The 18,700-nt window shown below is 41.2% G+C and overlaps 2 protein-coding genes across 3 annotated transcripts in view; both read right to left on the minus strand.

Moving 5' to 3' along the window:
- Positions 1-1,901: 1,901 nt before the first annotated feature.
- Positions 1,902-10,035, minus strand: SDHAF4 (succinate dehydrogenase complex assembly factor 4). The gene is made up of 3 exons (XM_032184685.1): positions 9,978-10,035; positions 7,851-8,003; positions 1,902-5,389 (listed from the first exon to the last, which is right to left on the minus strand). Exons 1-3 carry the CDS (start codon positions 10,015-10,017, stop codon positions 5,280-5,282), a joined length of 303 nt encoding a protein of 100 aa, XP_032040576.1. The 5' UTR covers positions 10,018-10,035; the 3' UTR covers positions 1,902-5,279.
- Positions 10,036-13,609: 3,574 nt separating this feature from the next.
- Positions 13,610-18,700, minus strand: part of FAM135A (family with sequence similarity 135 member A) — a 79,655-nt gene continuing 74,564 nt past the window's right edge. For both annotated transcript variants that reach the window (XM_032184215.1, XM_032184214.1), the window contains 2 exons: positions 16,258-16,371; positions 13,610-15,067 (listed from right to left, as the gene is read on the minus strand). In XM_032184215.1, coding sequence (XP_032040106.1) covers positions 14,862-15,067; positions 16,258-16,371 — 320 coding nt within the window. In that variant the 3' untranslated portion in view covers positions 13,610-14,861. The remainder of the gene's footprint in view (positions 15,068-16,257; positions 16,372-18,700) is intronic.

Consider the following 18,700-nt stretch of genomic DNA (forward strand, 5'->3'; position numbering starts at 1 on the left):
AACACTGGAAAAATAAAATCTAATGATCACACGTAGACACTGTAGAACTTGCAAGTGAAAGCCCTGGGAGAAAAAAAATATCTGAAGGCTCCCTGAGCTAAGCAACATTTGCTCACGTATGTTCTGGGAGACGGAGAAATTTTCCCCATCTTTCAAATGAAAACTGGAAACACGCAGCCCTTTGTTCCTTGCCCTGCTATAAGGAAACCACACAGATTAAGGTTTTGCTGAGCAAATCTATTCATTTTTTACTAGTCTGCCAGTTTTATCTTCATATTGGTTCCCCTTCTTTTAGCAGGGCATTGGAGTTTAGTTGTTTTACACACTTCACTTATTATTGCCTTTCCTTATTAGGCGACAAAAAATCACAAATTCCCAGGTTTGAGATACCTGCTGTCATCCAGGTATGGTGTAGCCTATTTTAACACTAGCTTTTTTCTCTCTCCTTTTAAGGGATGCAATTTGCTGTTCACACGGTGCCTACGAGTTGGCTCTGGGTGTCCTTTGCCACCAGAACCTCCTAGGAAGGGCACAGGCTGTAGGAGCAGCGCGGGTCCCGCTGTCTCCTCACACGGTTCACTCGGAGGAGACGGTGGCACTCGCTGGCACTTGGGCTTCTCTGCTGCCACGACCACAAAGCCGCCACGTTCAATTCTTCTTATCTAATGGTTGATAAGCTCTTGCTGTCTTCAGATAAGGGAGACCTTCAGATCGCTATTTAGGCAGCTTTTATAGTTAGTTAATGGGGAAGATACGCTTCAAACTTCCTCCCATTCACCATCTGTAGTGAGGAATTCATCTCCCCACTCTAAGACAGGCTCCTGTTGGGAGGCGTCTCCTCCGCTGCAGCTAATTAGGAAGGGAGCGCAGATGGCTAGGGAAGTCGCTGAGTTTTGGAAGCAGCTGATGAGGTGGGAATCTCAGTGCAAACAATAGTTCATTATCTGGCCTCCAGAACTGACCTCGCCACCAACTCACTTCGTAGCTCACCTCATTTTGACAGAGACTAACATTTGAAAATTACAACTGTGTGTCTTAATGGCTGGGTATGTCAGCTTTGTTATAAATGAATTTGTTAATTAAGGACCTTAAAGAGCCGTGAACACTCTCATCCTAAAAATACACCATTAAAATATGCGATTTTTTAAGGCTCAAGATTACAGTTGACTGGGAGACTTAATGTCTGGAAAAAGCCTGTCAAAGTCTTACCGCCCTAAGCTTTAACTGGCACTTTTAATGTTCTTTGAGGGGGAAAAATAGCATCTTTTCTTAGAGAGAAAAATGCAGAGAGACAATGAGTATTTCCAACAAAAAAAATATTGGGTCAAAGGATGAAAGGCTAATGTCTGCACTGCCCTATTACTTTAGAAGTCATTGAGCAACTTTAACCTCTTCTGAAAAGGTATCAAGAAGAGAAAAGTTTCCAAGGTAAGTAAGCTCCCAACAGCTCTGCAAAAGTCAGTGCAGGTGAGGGGGGAGCAGAAGAAAGAAGTCCAAGCCCAAGCAGTGCCTCCAGGGAGGAGATGAGCAGAAAGATGGCCTTTCTTTTGCCTGGTCGAGATAATGTCAATCAACGGGAGAACACGGGGAAAGAAACTGGATTTACAGGAGGCTCAAGAAGCTCGTAAGAAACAGGACTACATGACTTCTACTCTTCACAATACTTGTTTTAAATAGAGGACTTTTCTCAGGATTTGCCAAAATGATATGCATTGATATGCATGACTCCGTTCATGACTGATGAACAGTTACAAATGCCCGAAAATCTCCAAATCCTCTTCTCTCACAAATTAATACACTGTTTTCTATCATTTTCCTGCTGCTTCAGAACAATGTGCTGTGGTCCTTTTTAAGCAACAAAACCAAAGTCAGCATCATAAAAATGCCACATCGCTACAGACTGATGGTGCCTGTGATCCATTTATTGCAGTCAACTAAACAAGCAGTGAAGTTTTACAACAGCATTCCACAGTCCCTTAAACACATCTGCTGCGAGACAGGATAATTTGACTGATTCAACTATATAATACAACCTTGCATTTTAACTCAGTAGAATCAGCGCTGAAATACATACTTTCCAAACATGACAACACATAGCAAGCATTTTAAACGTAGAGTGCGACTTCATGTATTTTGTAACAAAGTAATTACAGAGCAATTCCGTCGAACAATAAAGGCTTCCTAATTTTAATAATGCACTGAGTGTGTGTAAACAAACTAGCAGAAACAAGTTTAAAAATGAAAAACTACTGCAGAAAAGCAACATCCAGCTTTATAGTAGACAGCGCCAACAAGCATCCTCCTGAATTACGAGATTTTGCTTACACAGGCAGAACAACTCTTTGGCTCACAGAAATTTAAGGGAACAGAAAAGGAATTAAAACCCCCGATGCTTTCCATTCCTCTTATACTAACAAAAAAGAGCTACAAAAATAGATCAATTGGTATTTACAATAAAGACATACCTTCATGGCTAATCTAATAGCTAATGCCTTACCCTTTATGCCACATCACAGTGAACTGCTAATATTAGTCATCTGGAAAGAGCAGGAAGACTGCACTGAAAAAGTGCTGAAGTGCTTCCTTCACAACTGCAGACACTGCAAGAAAACCAAACAGAAATTATCATTTACACCCCACAATGTCACTGTGTTGGTTATTGCACTGAAACCATGATTGGTTCTGACGGGGACCTTGCAGCACCACAAAACAGTATTTTGGACTTACCAATAAAGGAGCCCAGGGCTTCTCTTTTTGGCAAACGTCCCATAGCCAGACCGAAAAGCTCTTTCCTCAGCATTGGCCTTGTGGCCATTTATTTTGCCCGAACATTTGGCCTCTCCTGTCTTTATCGATACATTCCTGAACCAAATTAACAAAATATGTGGTGGTTAGCAGCACTGACTTGGGAGGTGGTGAAGAAGGCCTGTTCCTTTATGTTGCAGAGGTCTCCTCTATTTCCTGAGCGACCACCCACTGACAACTTGTATTTACATTGATTAGCAGCTTTTTTAGCTTTTGGAAGGCAAAAAAGAACAAAAAACAACAACGAAAAACACCTTTGTGAGGTGCTCTTGGTACAGACAGCACTTTGAGAAGCAGCTTTCAAATGAAGGAACTCAGTGGATGCAGGCAGGGAGTGCCTAAGATGTGCCTGAGCTCCACTGCAAACAACTCCTGTGGCTCGGGCAGGGACAGCCATCACCTGTTTGGAGGCAGACACACAGGTGCCTGAAGAGCCTTCACATCAGGGAGGAAACAAGTGATCTTACTTTCTTCAAGGATAGCAACAAAGGGGATGGATGGCAAGTTCTGACACGGGAATCTCCATTTTGCAAAGAAAATCATCGGTAGATTTAGCTCTTAATCACAACATTAAGAACTGAAAAATAAAGAAAACCATAAGGACAATTTTTATATGCTAGCCAAAAAATGCTGTTCTGTAACCAGAGAGAAGCGCAGCTGCAGCCAGAAAGCTGTCTGCGACGAAGGCAGCAATTGGAACTGAGTATTAGGAGCACCAAGAAGTGGAACAAGATAAACATTCACGGAGCTGGTGCTGGGAAAGGCAAAATCTGGCAGGAGGTAAAGAAATCGTGCAACAACCCGTGGGTAAGAAGGGTAGGATTCAGAATGCTACAGTAAAATAACTGCAGTAGCGTTCCTGCCTCTTCACTAATTAAGCCGTTAAGCCTATTGATAAAGATGCAGAAAAGGCGGAAGTTTCCAATTAAAATTTCTGCCTTGTGTGTGAGAAGTAGGCGGTGTGTTGGGTGCTGACGTGTTTTTCCCTCTACTAGCAACTGAAGAGGCAAAGCACCACTAGAAATAGACATTTTAATAAACACCATACATTAAATAAGTCTACCCAGTGCGTTTTTAGGTAACTTCGAAATTCAACAGATTTGGGGAAAATGTAGCTGCTGTACTACAGAAGGGCAACAAGAATGAATAAGGTAAATACAGACTGATTTTCTGATATCCAAGCAGTGCTGCAGAACTTATAGAAGATTAAGGGATGAAAAACCTAATTGCCACTTGTTAACACCCTTTTTGAAAATAGTCTTTAATAATCCTCATTTCATTCTTCAGTGACATATGTAGTTGATAAACCTAACCAAACACATATAGTACTTTTGTAGGGTATCATGGCAGCGAGTCAAACATCTTAATCCCCAACCACCATGATACTACATCAATAAAATACACACTCAATAAAGAAACTGACAGATTTGGAGGAGGAGCTTCCCCACCGGCCACAGGTCAGGTGGGTTTTTAGGGAGGTTTTACCGAGAGCTGTACAAGGACACACTTAATCACGCAAAAGGCAAAAGTGGATGAATTGGTACATTCTTACTGAGCCAGAGTAATGCAGAACAACATAAATCATGACTGAAGCTGATATTCAGTCAGGTAGAACTTGCTTTGGCATAGCAAAAGGCACAAAAAAATATTTGTATAGGAAAAAGAAATTTAGGCCATAAAATGGAAGACTCTACTGGGCTCTCCAAAACCCTTTAATTCAGTTTTAATGCCCATTGTGATGCTATGGCAAAAGCAGGTAATAGGAATTGTGAACGTATAAAATCAAGGAGCGTAGAGCTGGGAAATCAGCAAAGCGCAGGCAAGGAAACACGAAGGGATGAAAAAAAATGAACAAACACTTTCAGTTGTTGAAGATTAGAGAAAATCAGGTTGTTTTGTCTACCAAAAAGAGCTTCCACAGCAAGTACCTAGAGTGTTAGCATTTTCAGACATTTTAATGTCAGCTTATTCTCATATTAATAATACAGAAGCAGCCTGCTCACACTCTACTGAAGTATTTTAAGACCAGGCAAGTTCTTGAACAAGTGACTGAGTTCAATCTGACTGGTGTTCAGCTCCGTGCCAGGTACCTTAGCGATATTTAAAGGCCAGCAATATTAAGATCATCTTATCTAATACTCACCTTGGACTGTAAGGTGTGAGAAAATGTCATTTTTCCCCCGAGCAGCATTTAGCTAGTTTTCAAACAGACATCTCGATCTTTTCCGCCACCTCCATATCGCTTTGCCTGCATTCATACCGCCACAGGATAAATATCATTGAAGATCAGGTGCACATACAACCAACAGCTCCCAAAATTGACGTGTTATTGTGTTTATTTACATAAATATCTCAGAAAATTCATCACAAGCATGACACAAACAGGAAGCTTCACAGCAAATCCAGCTGAGGCTTTTCTATACATGATACATTTTTCACAGGAACATTATTAGCAATATTGATACATTTACACATTAAAAGTCTATACAACGTCCTTTCCTCTCCCAATCTCCAAAACGTGTCGGTTCAGGGCCTTTAGGTCCACCTCTCTCTTTTGTAGTAGGATTGATTCCATCAGGGAACTCTAGAATGACAGGGAAAAGTCATTAAAAAGCCTATAATGTTGACAAACATGGGTGCATCTTGAAACAAAGTTCTCTTTGGACATCAGGAAACACTTTTTTTTTTTTAAACTGCCTGAGTGACAGAGCACTGGCACAGGTTGCCCAGAGATACCATGGTGTCTGCCTCCCTGGAGACCTGTAGGTGGCCCTGCTCGAGCAGGGGGTTGGAGCAGAGGACCTCCAGAGGGCCCTGCCAACCCCAACCTTTCTGTGAAATAGAAAGTTGTCATCATCTGTAAGCTTTGTCTCTCAGTCCACACTTAAATACAAATTATCTTGTTAAGGGCAACCTTGAGTTAAGCACTTCCCCGAGCAATAATAGAATCATTTCAGAGTTTTGGGACTACAGTCAGTTAAAAGAGTCATCAAATTCTGTTCAGCAAACAAAAAAGCAACTCATGTCCAAAGCACCACAGTGACTTCACAGAAAGAACTGGCATCGTGCAGGTATGCTGTTAACATGTTTGCTACATCTAAAATATCAGGTTGTTGTCTGCGTTTGTTCAGGTTTCTGATTTTAGACTCACAGGTGTAAGAACTTTAGTTGAGATTCTGTAATTCTTGTACTTAAAACACCGTGTTTTCATGGACAGTGTTTTTTCGGTAAATACCATGTTGAGGTGTATCAACAGGCTAAACACCACCATCCTAGGCGGTACTATGAAATCCTAGAGAACTAAAATTAGACTTTTTACTTTTTAGAACTGAGCATGAGGCTGCTAAGTCCCTGTGGTGCCCCTTCAGGAGAGGGGAACCCTTCCTGAGCAGGGTGTGAATGGGACTCCGAATGGGACTCAGGGCCGGCTGCACAGGCACGGCCAAGCCACAGAGGAGTCACTTTCTGGCACGGCATCACCCTAGGCTGGGTAGTTTTTCATCCTGCGGCAGACTGCAGGGTGCTCTGAAGCTCTCTGCACCCCACACCACCCTTGCCACAATCATTCCAGAACCTTCCGGTACACCCCGCTCTGGGCTCCCTCTGTCGCATCACTGAGCCAGCGCAGGTGGGAACGCAGGTAACAAGGAGCAGGGCTGAGAATGAGAGAAGACAACAGGAACCCTGGAGAGCGATGAAAAAGGGCAGTGCCAGAGGCAGACTCATATGGCTACAGGTGATGCGGGATGACACACCCTGAGGCCTGCCTGGACACTCGTAGGGACCCTGACAGGGAACATCAAGTACTCGAGTACTCCTCACAGCTCAAGGAGCACAAAAGCATCTCACATTATCCCGTAGATGTCATCATCCTGATACCCAAGCACTGCTGCTGTGCTGACAGTGGACACAGGTCAGAAGGTTTCTCCACAACAGCTACACAGCAGAGGGAATCGCAAATGGCCATCTCAAACCCTCACATTTTTTCTAACAGCCATCAAGGATACAATGGGCAGTGGGCATTTTAACAAACTCATTTTATGTGTAAAAATACCCAGGTACAACTACATCTAAAGCCAAAAGAAACCTTCAATTTTGCTCTAAATATAGAACACTTAAGCCAAAAGCACAAGATAATTACGCATTTGTTTTAAATGAAGCACTAATGGCATTTATTTCCCCAGAACTAAAAGGACAAGGGATTAAGAATTAAATACTGCTTAAAGAACAACTCCAACTCTGAGTCAGTGCTCAAGTGAGTCAATCAGAAATTGCTTGCAGCCATTTTGCAGACCATGCTGTAATTTTTCAGTTGTTCTGTCATCTGGATAGTCACAGGGATCTACCAATATATTGAAAAAGCCCATCCTGGAGACCTCGAAATGGATCAACGCGGGTTATCGCTACTGGTGAACAAAGAGTAACCAAACAGCACACTGGCGTGTAAGATCAAGTCTGCCTAGTGCTTTTATTTAAGGAGAGATGGCTAATCAAAAAGGGAGGGAAACAGATTCCTTCTCTCTCCTGTCTGATAAATAAGCACATGTTTACAGCAGCCTTCAGCAGTGACACATCTGGTACCTGGGGCTGCCAGGCCCCCTACACTAAGGCCAGGGGAACACGGCCCCAGCAGCTGCAGTTCTTCAGGGCCCCACCGAGGGCTCAGGAAACAGCATCTGCTGGTGCTCTTCAAAACGCTCCGCGCGCAGCTAAGAAACGGCAACCCCAAAATACAGCACAGGTCAGGAATCTTTTGGGGACTAAGAAACAGAACTGACTTTTTTGGCCACCACCACCAGTTAGAGCTATACAGTAACAGGCTAATGCTGGCCACCCCAGTGACATTTAGTGGAACCCTCACTAGGTGACAAACTCGCTGGGTGACTTTCTGCAGCGTTCGACCACCCTTGTTTCGAGGAAGTTTCTGTTCATACATCCTTTGTGTTACTTGTCACAGCTGTCCCATCTCCATTTGTTTTCAGCACAACATCTCCAAACCGTGACTTTTAAAAATACAGCTTTCAATTTTGTAAAACGTGACTTACTTTCCAGGGGTTCCCTCTCTATACTGGACTCCTCCGGTTCATCAAATCGACCTACTGGCAATTTTGGTTTCTTAAGTGCCTGCTTAGCGGGTTCAGGTCTTCCTCCTGTGTTAGAGCTCGTGCTCCTCAGAGAGCTGCAAAGCACTGATGACCCTGTCAAATGAATGGACACGTGTGATGTAAACATGAGGCTTTAACACTGAACAGCTCTAGCACTGTTTAGAGAACCTCTAGGGGAAAAAAAAAAAAAAAAAAAAAAAAAAAAAAAAAAAAAAAAGGGAAAAAACACCAAACCACCTAACTTCAGAAACTAGGGAATGAAGGCCAAGGAAAAACCCTTCAAATACTAGTTGAAAACTCAACTCACAACCACCTAAGGCCAGACTCTTTATTTTCAGTCCTAGAAACATATGCAGGGAAAACTGTGTTAGTTGTGTAACTCTGTTCACATAAACAGTGTATTTTAAACTGCTTGAACTTCTCTTCACCATTACCTTCTTGTATTTTAGACTCTAAATAGTAGTTGTGCTAGCACAGACCAGTACATTCTGTTTTCCTGGAAGAATCCTGACCTCCCCAAACCTGCTGATTTCCAGGTTTTGGCTCATTTCCAGCAGCTTTTTAGTCAGAAAAAGCTTCCACCTTCCCAAAGGAAAGCATTTAAAAAAAAAAAAAAAAAAGAAAAAAAAAGAAAGAAAAAAACATTGATCCTTTAGTAACAGGTATTCCAGAAAGTTGCTAGAGAACAGATGGGCTTTGTTTAGGACAGTAAAATAATTAAGCTGGTAGACAAAAGCAGGACAAACTTTAAGCACATTTACATTCACTTATATAACTGCAAATTGTGCAAATGCTTTAAAGAGAAAAAAAAAAAGGTATTTAACAAAGACCTACTAACGATTTTTAAACATAAACGTAGGAGAAAGCCGATCAGCTGTACCTCAAAGTTAAGTAGTCTAAAAACAAAGAGGTACACGGATAGGATAAGTCACAAATTGTTCAAAAGTCATTACCAAGTTAGAAGTTACTTGTGAAAACCTCTCAAAATGGCTGATATTTCTGCACTTGGTTAAAAAGCCAAGGCCATAGCCAAAGTATCTTTGGAGGGTAGTTCTTGTTACTGTGGACATGTGCCTGAAGGGGCTCTGACCTTTCTTAAGGAGGATTCAAGCAGGAATCTTCCAGGTAACACCCAGGTGCAAACCACTGTGAAGAACTACCCCACCGTGCTAAAGGGATCTCAGCAGACAGCCTCTGCGAGCAGTGCGGATTCACCTCCCCTACACCAAACAACGATCCACCCGCACTGCCACAACCAGAGCATCCATTCATCCCGAAATCCCACAACCTTAAGATTCAACCCTATGGTCACATAAACCATACCATACCTGCCACCCACTGCCAATGCCCCAAAGGAATCTGTTTTTTTTTTTTTATTTTTTTATTTTTTTTTCCCTTTAGCTATGACATAACAGACTATGAACAGGGAAGAATTTAATTCTCCTTCTTACACTGGATCCTTCTACTCCTGCCAATCAACTGGCTCTTCAGCAAGCTGAAACAGAGGCCACTTAGAGAAATATGGCTAAATTATGGCTGATATTCTAGTCTGAATTCAAACAGAAGTCACATTAAGCTACTGATATGAAATTGATTATCTCAGCACAGAGAGACAAAACCCATTTTTCCTATTTTTAACACTTGCTGCTGCTGACCAAGATGCATTCCCCTTGACACAGCGGTGCGAGAAGTTGAACGCCAAGCACCTCTGCGACAGGCACACCCAACCCCAGCAGCACAGCGCCTTCTGCAAGCTGCCCTCGGCCTCCTCACCCCCTGAGGGCAGTCCCCAAGCCACGCAACGCGTTAATGACCCAGCTGGACTTAAAGAGAAGCTGAAAATCCCTCACGCACCGGGACCGGGGCACAGAGCGCCGAGGCGGCCCCCTCACCCCCCCCCCCCCCCCGCCGCCATTTCAGGCGCCCTTCAGCCACCGAGGCAACCGCCCTTAAGCGAGGAAGAGGAGGAGGAGAAGCCGGGAAGACCCCCAGGGTCCTCCTCACCCCCTTCTTTTCCCTTCTTTTTCTTTTCTTTTCCCTTCTCGTCCCTCCCCGCCCGCCGCTTACTGGCCGCCCCCGCGGCGCCCCGCAGCAGCCGCAGCGCCATGGCCACCTCAGGCCGCCTCAGGCGCCCGGCGCGTGCGCAACGGCTGCGGGCGGGGCTGGCGCGGCCGCCGTTGGGCGCTGAGGGAGGGGCGGGAGGCGCGGCGCCGGGCGGGGCGGAGAGAAATAAAAAATAGTTAAAGGACAGCGGGGAAATAGCACCCGGAGGGGAGCTGGGACGGGAGAGCTGCTGGTTTAGGAGGTGAACCTGCTCGCGGCAGAGGGGTTGGAATTAGATCGTTTTTAAAGCCCCTTCCAACCCCAAACGATCTATGATTGCATAAGGGAGTTAGGCTGGCACCACAGGGTTGAGCTTCAGGCTGGCTTTCTCCGCATAAATTAAAGGCTATAGAACTTTAAGGTTGCCGTGACTTTTCCCTTTTTTTTTCCCTTCACATAATTGTTTCATTATTTAATAAATTTGACCTCTCTCCCCCCAGCTGATGCTCTTTCTGCACCTGAGTAGGTAGGGAGAAGGCAGCAAGAAACCAAGCAACGCAGCCCAGTCACTGAACCCGATGGTGTACTTCAGACCACATCTTTTTTAACTTTTCCAATTTATACACTGAGAAAGTGCTCTGAACCCTCTACAGTCACAGAATCACAGAATTTCTAGGTTGGAAGAGACCTCAAGATCATCGAGTCCAACCTCTGACCTAACACTAACAAGTCCTCCACTAAACCATATCCCTAAGCTCGTTAGTACAAACCTAAGCCTGGCACAGATAAGGTCTGGGCATAGGGGGGTGGAGGTCCTGTCATAAGCTCCAGTTGATTTCTTTTGAGCATACTGACATTTTTGTCAATCTCCTAACACCTCCTGCTAACTTTGCTCCTCCAGGAAAGGGAATTCAAAACTCTGTGCACGGATGGGAAGCCGCAGAAGATAACTCACTCACTCACTCAGCCATTTGTGGAGATGGGAGTCTAAAATAGCATTTTGTGTTTGAGCAGTTTAAGAAAGTAAATTAACAGCCACACTCCGCTGGGTTTATTGCGCTGCAACTGGCAATGCCTACACGCTGGAAGTGATTAAATTTAACTGACTGCCTTCTGTGTGACATTTCCTCAATAAGCTTTTTATAACATGGTTAATTGGACATTAGAGACTGAAAATAATGGGAAGCCCTCTTCTTTATTCTAACAGCAAGATGCTGGGCTTCTAGACTAGAGAGAATAAAATGTAATACTGGTGGTTCGTGCAGGAAAAATGCTCTTCTGACCAAAAGCAGCAAGGAAAAAGCCCACAGGTCTATGACAAATTCTGAATTATGTATGCACTTGCAACAGTAAAAGCTATCACAAAATCCTTACCTTAAAAAATACTCATACCAAGCTGTCTGCAGGTACCAAGTAGCAGTACGCTCTGTGGCTTGAGGGCTTAAAGCAAATCCATGAAAATCCTGCTGACATGCATTCCCAGATGTTAAGGATGAAATAGCAATGTAGGATTAGCTAGGAACTATTCTTCCACCAAAAAATAAGCTGAGGTCTTCAAAGCATTATTTTCTACGCTTTATTTGTTGTATTCCTGTAAAAATGCAAAATGCACATTTTACTCCTCAATTGTGTATTTCTAGATCCTGCAGTTGAGCAGGTTGTGAATCTGAACATAGCTAAGTACAAATTTACCACATGCCACAGGAATTTGCCACTTTGTGATTAAAAGAAATGCTTGCTGTTGTTGTTTCCCTCCCCCCATGTACTGATCATTTCTCTCTTACTCTCCAGCTTGCCTTGCAAGGAGGAATCAAAAATTGTATTATTTATTTTGCTGTTCTAAAAAGCAGGGAATAGGAGACTTGGAGCTAACACACACTCTGCCAGCAGGTCAATTCAGATGAGCCAGAACATAAGCTTTCCATGAGTGTTATCTGGAAAGTATGACATCCACCACTGTCACACACCGCCGCCAACAGAAGTTGATTCGTAAGGCTCCCTCTGAGCATTTCCTTTCTGAAGTCAAGAAACCTTAGCTGTGTGAACAACATACCTGTGCTGATAAGATTAGCTTGGAATGAAGGGTGTTTTGTGGCTATAGAATAAATTTTCCACCAATGTGGAAATTCTTGGCTCTGCTGCAAAGCCTGGTCACTTCCAGAGTGTTCTCTTTTTTTTCCCCCAATCAGTATCCAGACCCATGGGATCAGAACGCTTAATTTGGATGGAAGATTCAAATACAAACCAAGAAATTCATTTATATACAGTGCACACAAGCAGAATTTCAGACACTGTCATTTTACAAAATGATGTCCTAATAATATCACTGGGAGCTTTGCGAATAACAGGAGCAACAAACCCCTTTCAGGGATTGAGAGATGGGCAGCTCCCTGAAGGAACAAGACCCTAATATATAACTCCCATCCTGTAAGCAGCATCTGATGCAGCATAATCCTCTGTCAAGTGGTTGTACAATACCTGCACAGAGGAGAGGTCGCTATCACCACGGGAAGATGAAGCCCTGATTCAAACAGAAGAGGGAGAGAGGGAGCACTTTATGGCTGCTTTGGATCACAGCACTGAATTAATTTTGCATATGAGTCTGTACTTCTATCTGGTAAATAGAAATAAACAGGAGTAGGGGGAGCATGCTGTGCAACACGTACACAGTTGTCCAAAACATGGATGAGTGCATGTGTTGTTCAGACAGCAACTGCAAGCATACCATACAGTTAATAAATGTACTTCCAGGACACGCTGGGGTCATCATGCCACTTGGTGCTGTCTTACAACAAGTAGTGGCCATTCCTTTGGGACTTCAAGATGTTGAACAGCCCCCACGAAGGCTGCAGTACTGAGAGGGCTCCCAGACTACAAATGGACTGCACTGGGCAATACACATTAGGAGAAAAAGAAGATCTCTACGTGCAAATATCACATGATTTTCTATACCATCCATTTCCCTTAAAGAACAAGCCAAATGCAAGACTGCTTAAATGTATGGGCTCAAGTATTAAAAAAGAAGTCAAGAAAAAAAGTGACTACAGTGCAGGGTATCTCTGCTTCTCAAATCACAAAAGCATGACGTACACTTTCCGATTTTCAGAGGGATCCAGCAAAACATTTTTCAATAGTGACAGAAATGTCTAAATAGTTCTGTACTCACAGTATTTTAACTTCATCATGGTGAATCAAGGAAAAATTTGTAGATCTACCTCCCTAAACTGATACTAAAAAATTAAGCTACTGGAATACTCTTAAACAAAAGGCAGTCAAGATGCCAGAACATAATTTAAATATTTCAAACATGGTAGCACCATCATAATATAAGAATAATTAATAAAGCTAGACTTTGTTAGAGGGGGAATGTTAAGGTATCTTTGTGTCATAAGCACTTGCTTAACCCAACTCTAATAAAAACCTCTGAAATGGACACGTTGCCAAGCTGCAGGTGCTCAGCTGAAACTTGGAAGCCAGAGAAGGAAACAGATTACAAAGACTGTATTAACAAACCATATCAAATGCAAAACCATGTCATTATAAACTATTATTGCTATATTCATTTCAAATAATACAAAATTATTAATTATATGCAAAAATGCCTCCCCAAAATTTTGGTAATTCGCAGAAGATTTCAGTTTCTTTAATTGCTTCCATTAGAGCCATTTGTTCATTTTATTAACACCAGATGCAATAACACAAGGCTAAAAATAAACATGCATTATACAACAAATTTATATTTTTCAAAAAAAATGTTCATTACAATTAGTGAATGCACAATGTCACCCCCTTTTCCCCCCACCTTTAGTGAATTATTGTTTGAAACAGAGAAAAGGGAAGGAAGGAGAAACCCAACGTAATGCTATTCAGCACCAGTAGAAAGTCAATAGACCTTTAACATTCCTGTATATCAAAAACATTTTATCTGTATCACTAAACAGGTAAAGTTTACAATATTGTCCCATTTGAAGATGTATTGGTTTCTATTTACAATACTTTGTAGTCAATAAAACATTTTAACAATATTTAAAAATTGATTAAATTCATAAAAGTATTGCAGAAATTTATAACATTTACTTATTTTATGTACATACAAGGAAGTCCATGTAAAACTGTCCATGTTCATCTGAAGAACTGACAGAGTAAGGAGCAATTTTAATACAGTTTGCAAAACCCCAATTATTTGAAGGCAGCTATCATTAAACATTCAAAAATCCTTAGTTGCCATTTGCTTCTGAAAACTAAAGTTCCAGTAATAAAATTGAGTATGTAAACTAACATGTTTTTGAGATCAGTAGAAAATATATTCCCACAGGCGTAACGTATTTAGTAACGATGGCAATGACTTTGTAGAAAATTGTTAAGATGTAGTGATATCTGAACAGACAACTCACTAATGGTCTTTGCGAGACTCAGGGATGTAGTCATTTTCAAATTCCCAGTATTTTAGCAGCTCGTTGTGTTTCCAGTTAAAACTTCTTGCAGTGCTAAAATACGACGACTGAATGTGTAATACCGCTATCAGAATTTTTAAATCCAATTAATTTTGGCATCTAAACCCTCCTGTAAAATGAGCCAAGTAGCATTGACTTCTGTAGTCTAAGAGCCCGTAATAAACAAACCAAAAGTACACACTGTGCTTTAATCTCCAAATAATCAGGTACCCCAAATTAAGAAAAAGTAATAGAAAAGTAAAAAGAATAAAATAAAAAAAAAATATTGCACAGCCACATTACCTAGAAAGTAAAGTTGATGTTAAAAAGCCCTAAGTGTGGATGATATAAATTATCTTCCATATAAAAAGTATAAATATCTCTTAAAATACAGCTGCAGCTATACTTTAATACCACACATTATTTGATTCATCTGTTAATGAGGTAATAACCAAGTCTCTTACAATGCTTTTCTCTACTGAAAATATTTGAGGGCAGCAACAAGGAAGAATTTTTCTAAAAATATTTCTGAATCAAGAACAGCAATGTGTGCAGCTCTCCCTATGAGCGAATCTGCCGTATTGGGCAACGCGTTAATTACGTTATAACGAACCAAATTACATTCCTTATTTTGAAGAACTGGCAGAAGCAGGTTCTGGATCATTTCAGCATAAATTGGTCCTGCAGAGGAAAACAAACATTGCACTGCGTGAATCACCAGGAACAAACACAGTTCTATGACCTTGAACTGAAAACGAATGCATTCCAGAGCACTAACAGCATGTGTTATGCTGCTTTTCTGTTAAGACTGAGTACAGTTTAATTTCCTCAGATACCTGAGATTTGTATTTTGTTCTTTCTACATTTAGCGTGAGAATGTGCTTATCAGTATTCATTTTTTATACTGGCTATGTAAAAGGTATTTACTTGTCAACATATAATATCAGAATATGACTGTGCTAGGATAGCTCAACAGTAAATACAACAACCAGCCATCCAGGGCCTCCAGCTCAGGAAGGGTATGGAAGTAATCAAATTAGACCAGAGGAGGGCCATGGAGATGATCAAGGGGCTGGAGCACCTCTCCTACGAAGACAAGCTGAAGGATTTGGGGTCGTTCAGCCTGGAGAAGAGAATGCTCCAGGCAGACCTTACAGCGGCCTTCCAGTACCTAATGGGGGCCTACAGGAAAGTTGCGGAGGGACTCTACCAAGGCAAGGTGTAGTGATAGGACAAGGAGTAATGGCTTTAAACTAAAAGAGGATAGGTTTAGATAAGGAGGAAATTCTTCACTTGTAGGGTGGTGAAGCCCTGGCACAGGCTGCCCAGAGAAGCTGTGGATGCCCCATCCCTGGAGGTGTTCAAGGCCAGCCTGGATGGGGCTTTGGGCAACCTGGTCTGGTGGGAGGTGTCCCTGCCCATGGCAGGGGGTTGGAATTAAATGGTCTTTAAGGGCCCTTCCAGCCCAAACCATTCTGTGATTCCAGGATCTCGCAAAATTGGAAAATTGCATTTTCTTCATTGCTAGTATTAAGCCTCAACTAAATAAAGCCCACGTGTTTGAAGCTACAACTGGACATCTTCAAAAAATGAAAGCTATTTGTCCTCCCTATTCATAGAGTAACACATCAGGGGCTGTGTTTGTCCCACCTAACTTTGCATGAAGTTTATAAGCTAGAAATGTGTTCAGTCTCATCTTTTGCAGGACATATTCAGAAAGCAATTCTGTTCTTATGTAGATTTTCTCCAGTACTACAGAGTAAGCCAAGGGTGTCTAAGACGTAGCTGAGGTGCCTGAAGCACTCAAAATTAAATGGGATGAATCCAAAACCTGTAAGCTTTCATATGAGTGGTCTTTTTACATTTATTACCTGATTGTTTATCCTTTAAAGCTGTTTTACACATCTCAATGCGAGCAGAGTGATAAGGAACATAACGATCCTGCAGAGATCCTACTAATACAATGTTTTTGAAGTAATGAAGACCTACAAGAAAAGAGAAAAAAGTATATATTATAATGAATCACTTGACAGTTAGTACAGAATAATTAAATATTTTACAGCTGAAATTTGGCAGTGATTTATTATAAGACCTTGCATGAAAAGGCAGAAAGAATTAGTTACAAAAGACAGAACACAGAACAATTAGATTTTGAGTACTGGCCTTTTTCTCTGTACATATTTTAATACACATATACAGGCGTGACTCAAGTGCATTTCCTATTTAATCAAAACCAGTATGGTTTAAAACTTGCTCTGGCTTCTTAGACTGGAGGAGATGCAGGAATCAAGTGCTCAATTTCTGGCTGACAGAAGGGAGTAAAGCCCCTGCATTGCTCAACAACTGAACAACTTTAATGTGTGAGAAAGTAACTGGACCTTCCCAGATTTCAAATAAATTAATAAATAAAAATTCTGCATATCTATAAAAACATACAGAAAATCCATCCAAACTAAATCCTGTGCTCTTCAAAAATGAAATCCCGTCTTTCTGTTCGTTTGTTTTGGCTGTTGTGGTTTTGAGATGCTTTTACATTTTGTTTGGTTTGTGGTTTTTTTTTTTTGTTTTGTTTATTTGTATTGCCTGTGACCGCTGCAAAAACAATACTGTCTCAGCAGATCAGCTAAATCACCGGAATCTTTTATTTGACATCTGATGAAAAATGACTGCAGCAAATCTTACACAAAGATGCAGATACCAGTTCAAAAACTTTGTACTAGGCTGCAAACAATGCATTTGGAATGAATCAAAGGCAGGAATTCTCTGCAGGCTAATCTGAAATTGTTTTATAAATTCCTTGGGAATTTATCCTCTATCTTGTATTAAGTATTTCTGATATGAGCTTTCCCTTGAGAAATACGCGTTAGCATTCATGTAAAAGGTACAAAGAAGTGGGTTGCGTAGAATCAACCTGAGGAAGGAAGGAAAGTCCTGCGGAATCTTTAGAGGAATAGCAGTCTCCATCAATCCACATTTATGTAGTCTTTTTTCAGCCTCACATACAAACAAAACCAGAATTAAAACAAAAATAGCTTAGGACATCACAGGTTAATAAATTAGGCACCCCCCTTTTGGTCACAGTGACTCATTTTTGTGGTTTATATAAAAATAGAAACAATAACTTATATTTATAGTTCATAAAAATAACTTCCATAAAATGGACTTCCCTTTACTTCAGGTATATAAGGAATCTTTCCTCAAGTGTTTGAGGGAATTCTCCCATAGGAACAAAAAAGGCATACAGCATATTTCATAAGCATGAATTTTATTCTTTAACCATTCTTTTTTTTTTTTTTTTGGTGGTGTTTTTTTTTTTTTTGGATGGGTCTTTGTGCTTATTTTGAAGAAAAATATCCAAGTCTCGTGCTTTGGAGTTGTTTTTTCTGACACGGTTGACTACAAATGTGCACTCCAAGAACGAGAGGATTCAAATGGTGTATATAAAACATACAGAGCCTGGCAACCCCTTGGATGTCTACAACGTGAGATAACTCAAACCATCTGTCAATGAGAAAAACCTGCACAGTGTTCAACAGCATCTTTTCTGCTCTCCAGACAGTCTGTGAGACTACTGAGGGCACGGGCTTGGAATGATCTCTAATATGGGAGTGTGCAGTGCTCAACTGTGCCTATCTTAAGCATACTTGTGGACAAAGAAGAAATTTATCACTATCTTTCTTTTATGCAGATGTAAAAACTGGATGGCAGACATCTTTCCATGTTGTTCTTTCACTTACTTCCTAGACTTCAAATATACCCTGCCTTTAAATTTGAAATTATAGAATAGACTGAAAACCAGAATAAAGCTCTGTTAATTTCTATGATCCTTATCTTAATTTTCCCTCTAGAAAGAAACCAAAATAATAATAAACAACTCACCAGACATAAAACAAGGTCTATCACACACACCAGAAGTATTCAAAAAACAACAAAACAACCCAAACGTAAAATTATTCTAAGCAATCATTGAACCAATCTCACCTGTTCAGCAAAATTTTCAGCTACTGAATTGGGAACCCGCCCCCCAAAATCTCATTAGGCTAACATTTTTAGATTCCTGTAGATTCCTGTAAAACACTAGAAGATTAAAACTGAATTCTATCAGAACAAAATATATTTGAACTCACCACATGACCTCATCTGCAAAACAGATCACATTTTGGCAGAGTACTATAAAAATACTGATGTTTTCATTAACTAGAAAGCACTGACTGAATTTTTCAACAGGATTTGAGACGGCCTGGAGGAAACTAAACAATCCAATTGAAGGATCACTGCTGAAATAATAATGTTTGTCCCATACAACAGAATGTT

Source organism: Aythya fuligula, chromosome 3, assembly GCF_009819795.1.
Source record: "Aythya fuligula isolate bAytFul2 chromosome 3, bAytFul2.pri, whole genome shotgun sequence".
Taxonomy (NCBI): Eukaryota; Metazoa; Chordata; class Aves; order Anseriformes; family Anatidae; genus Aythya; species Aythya fuligula.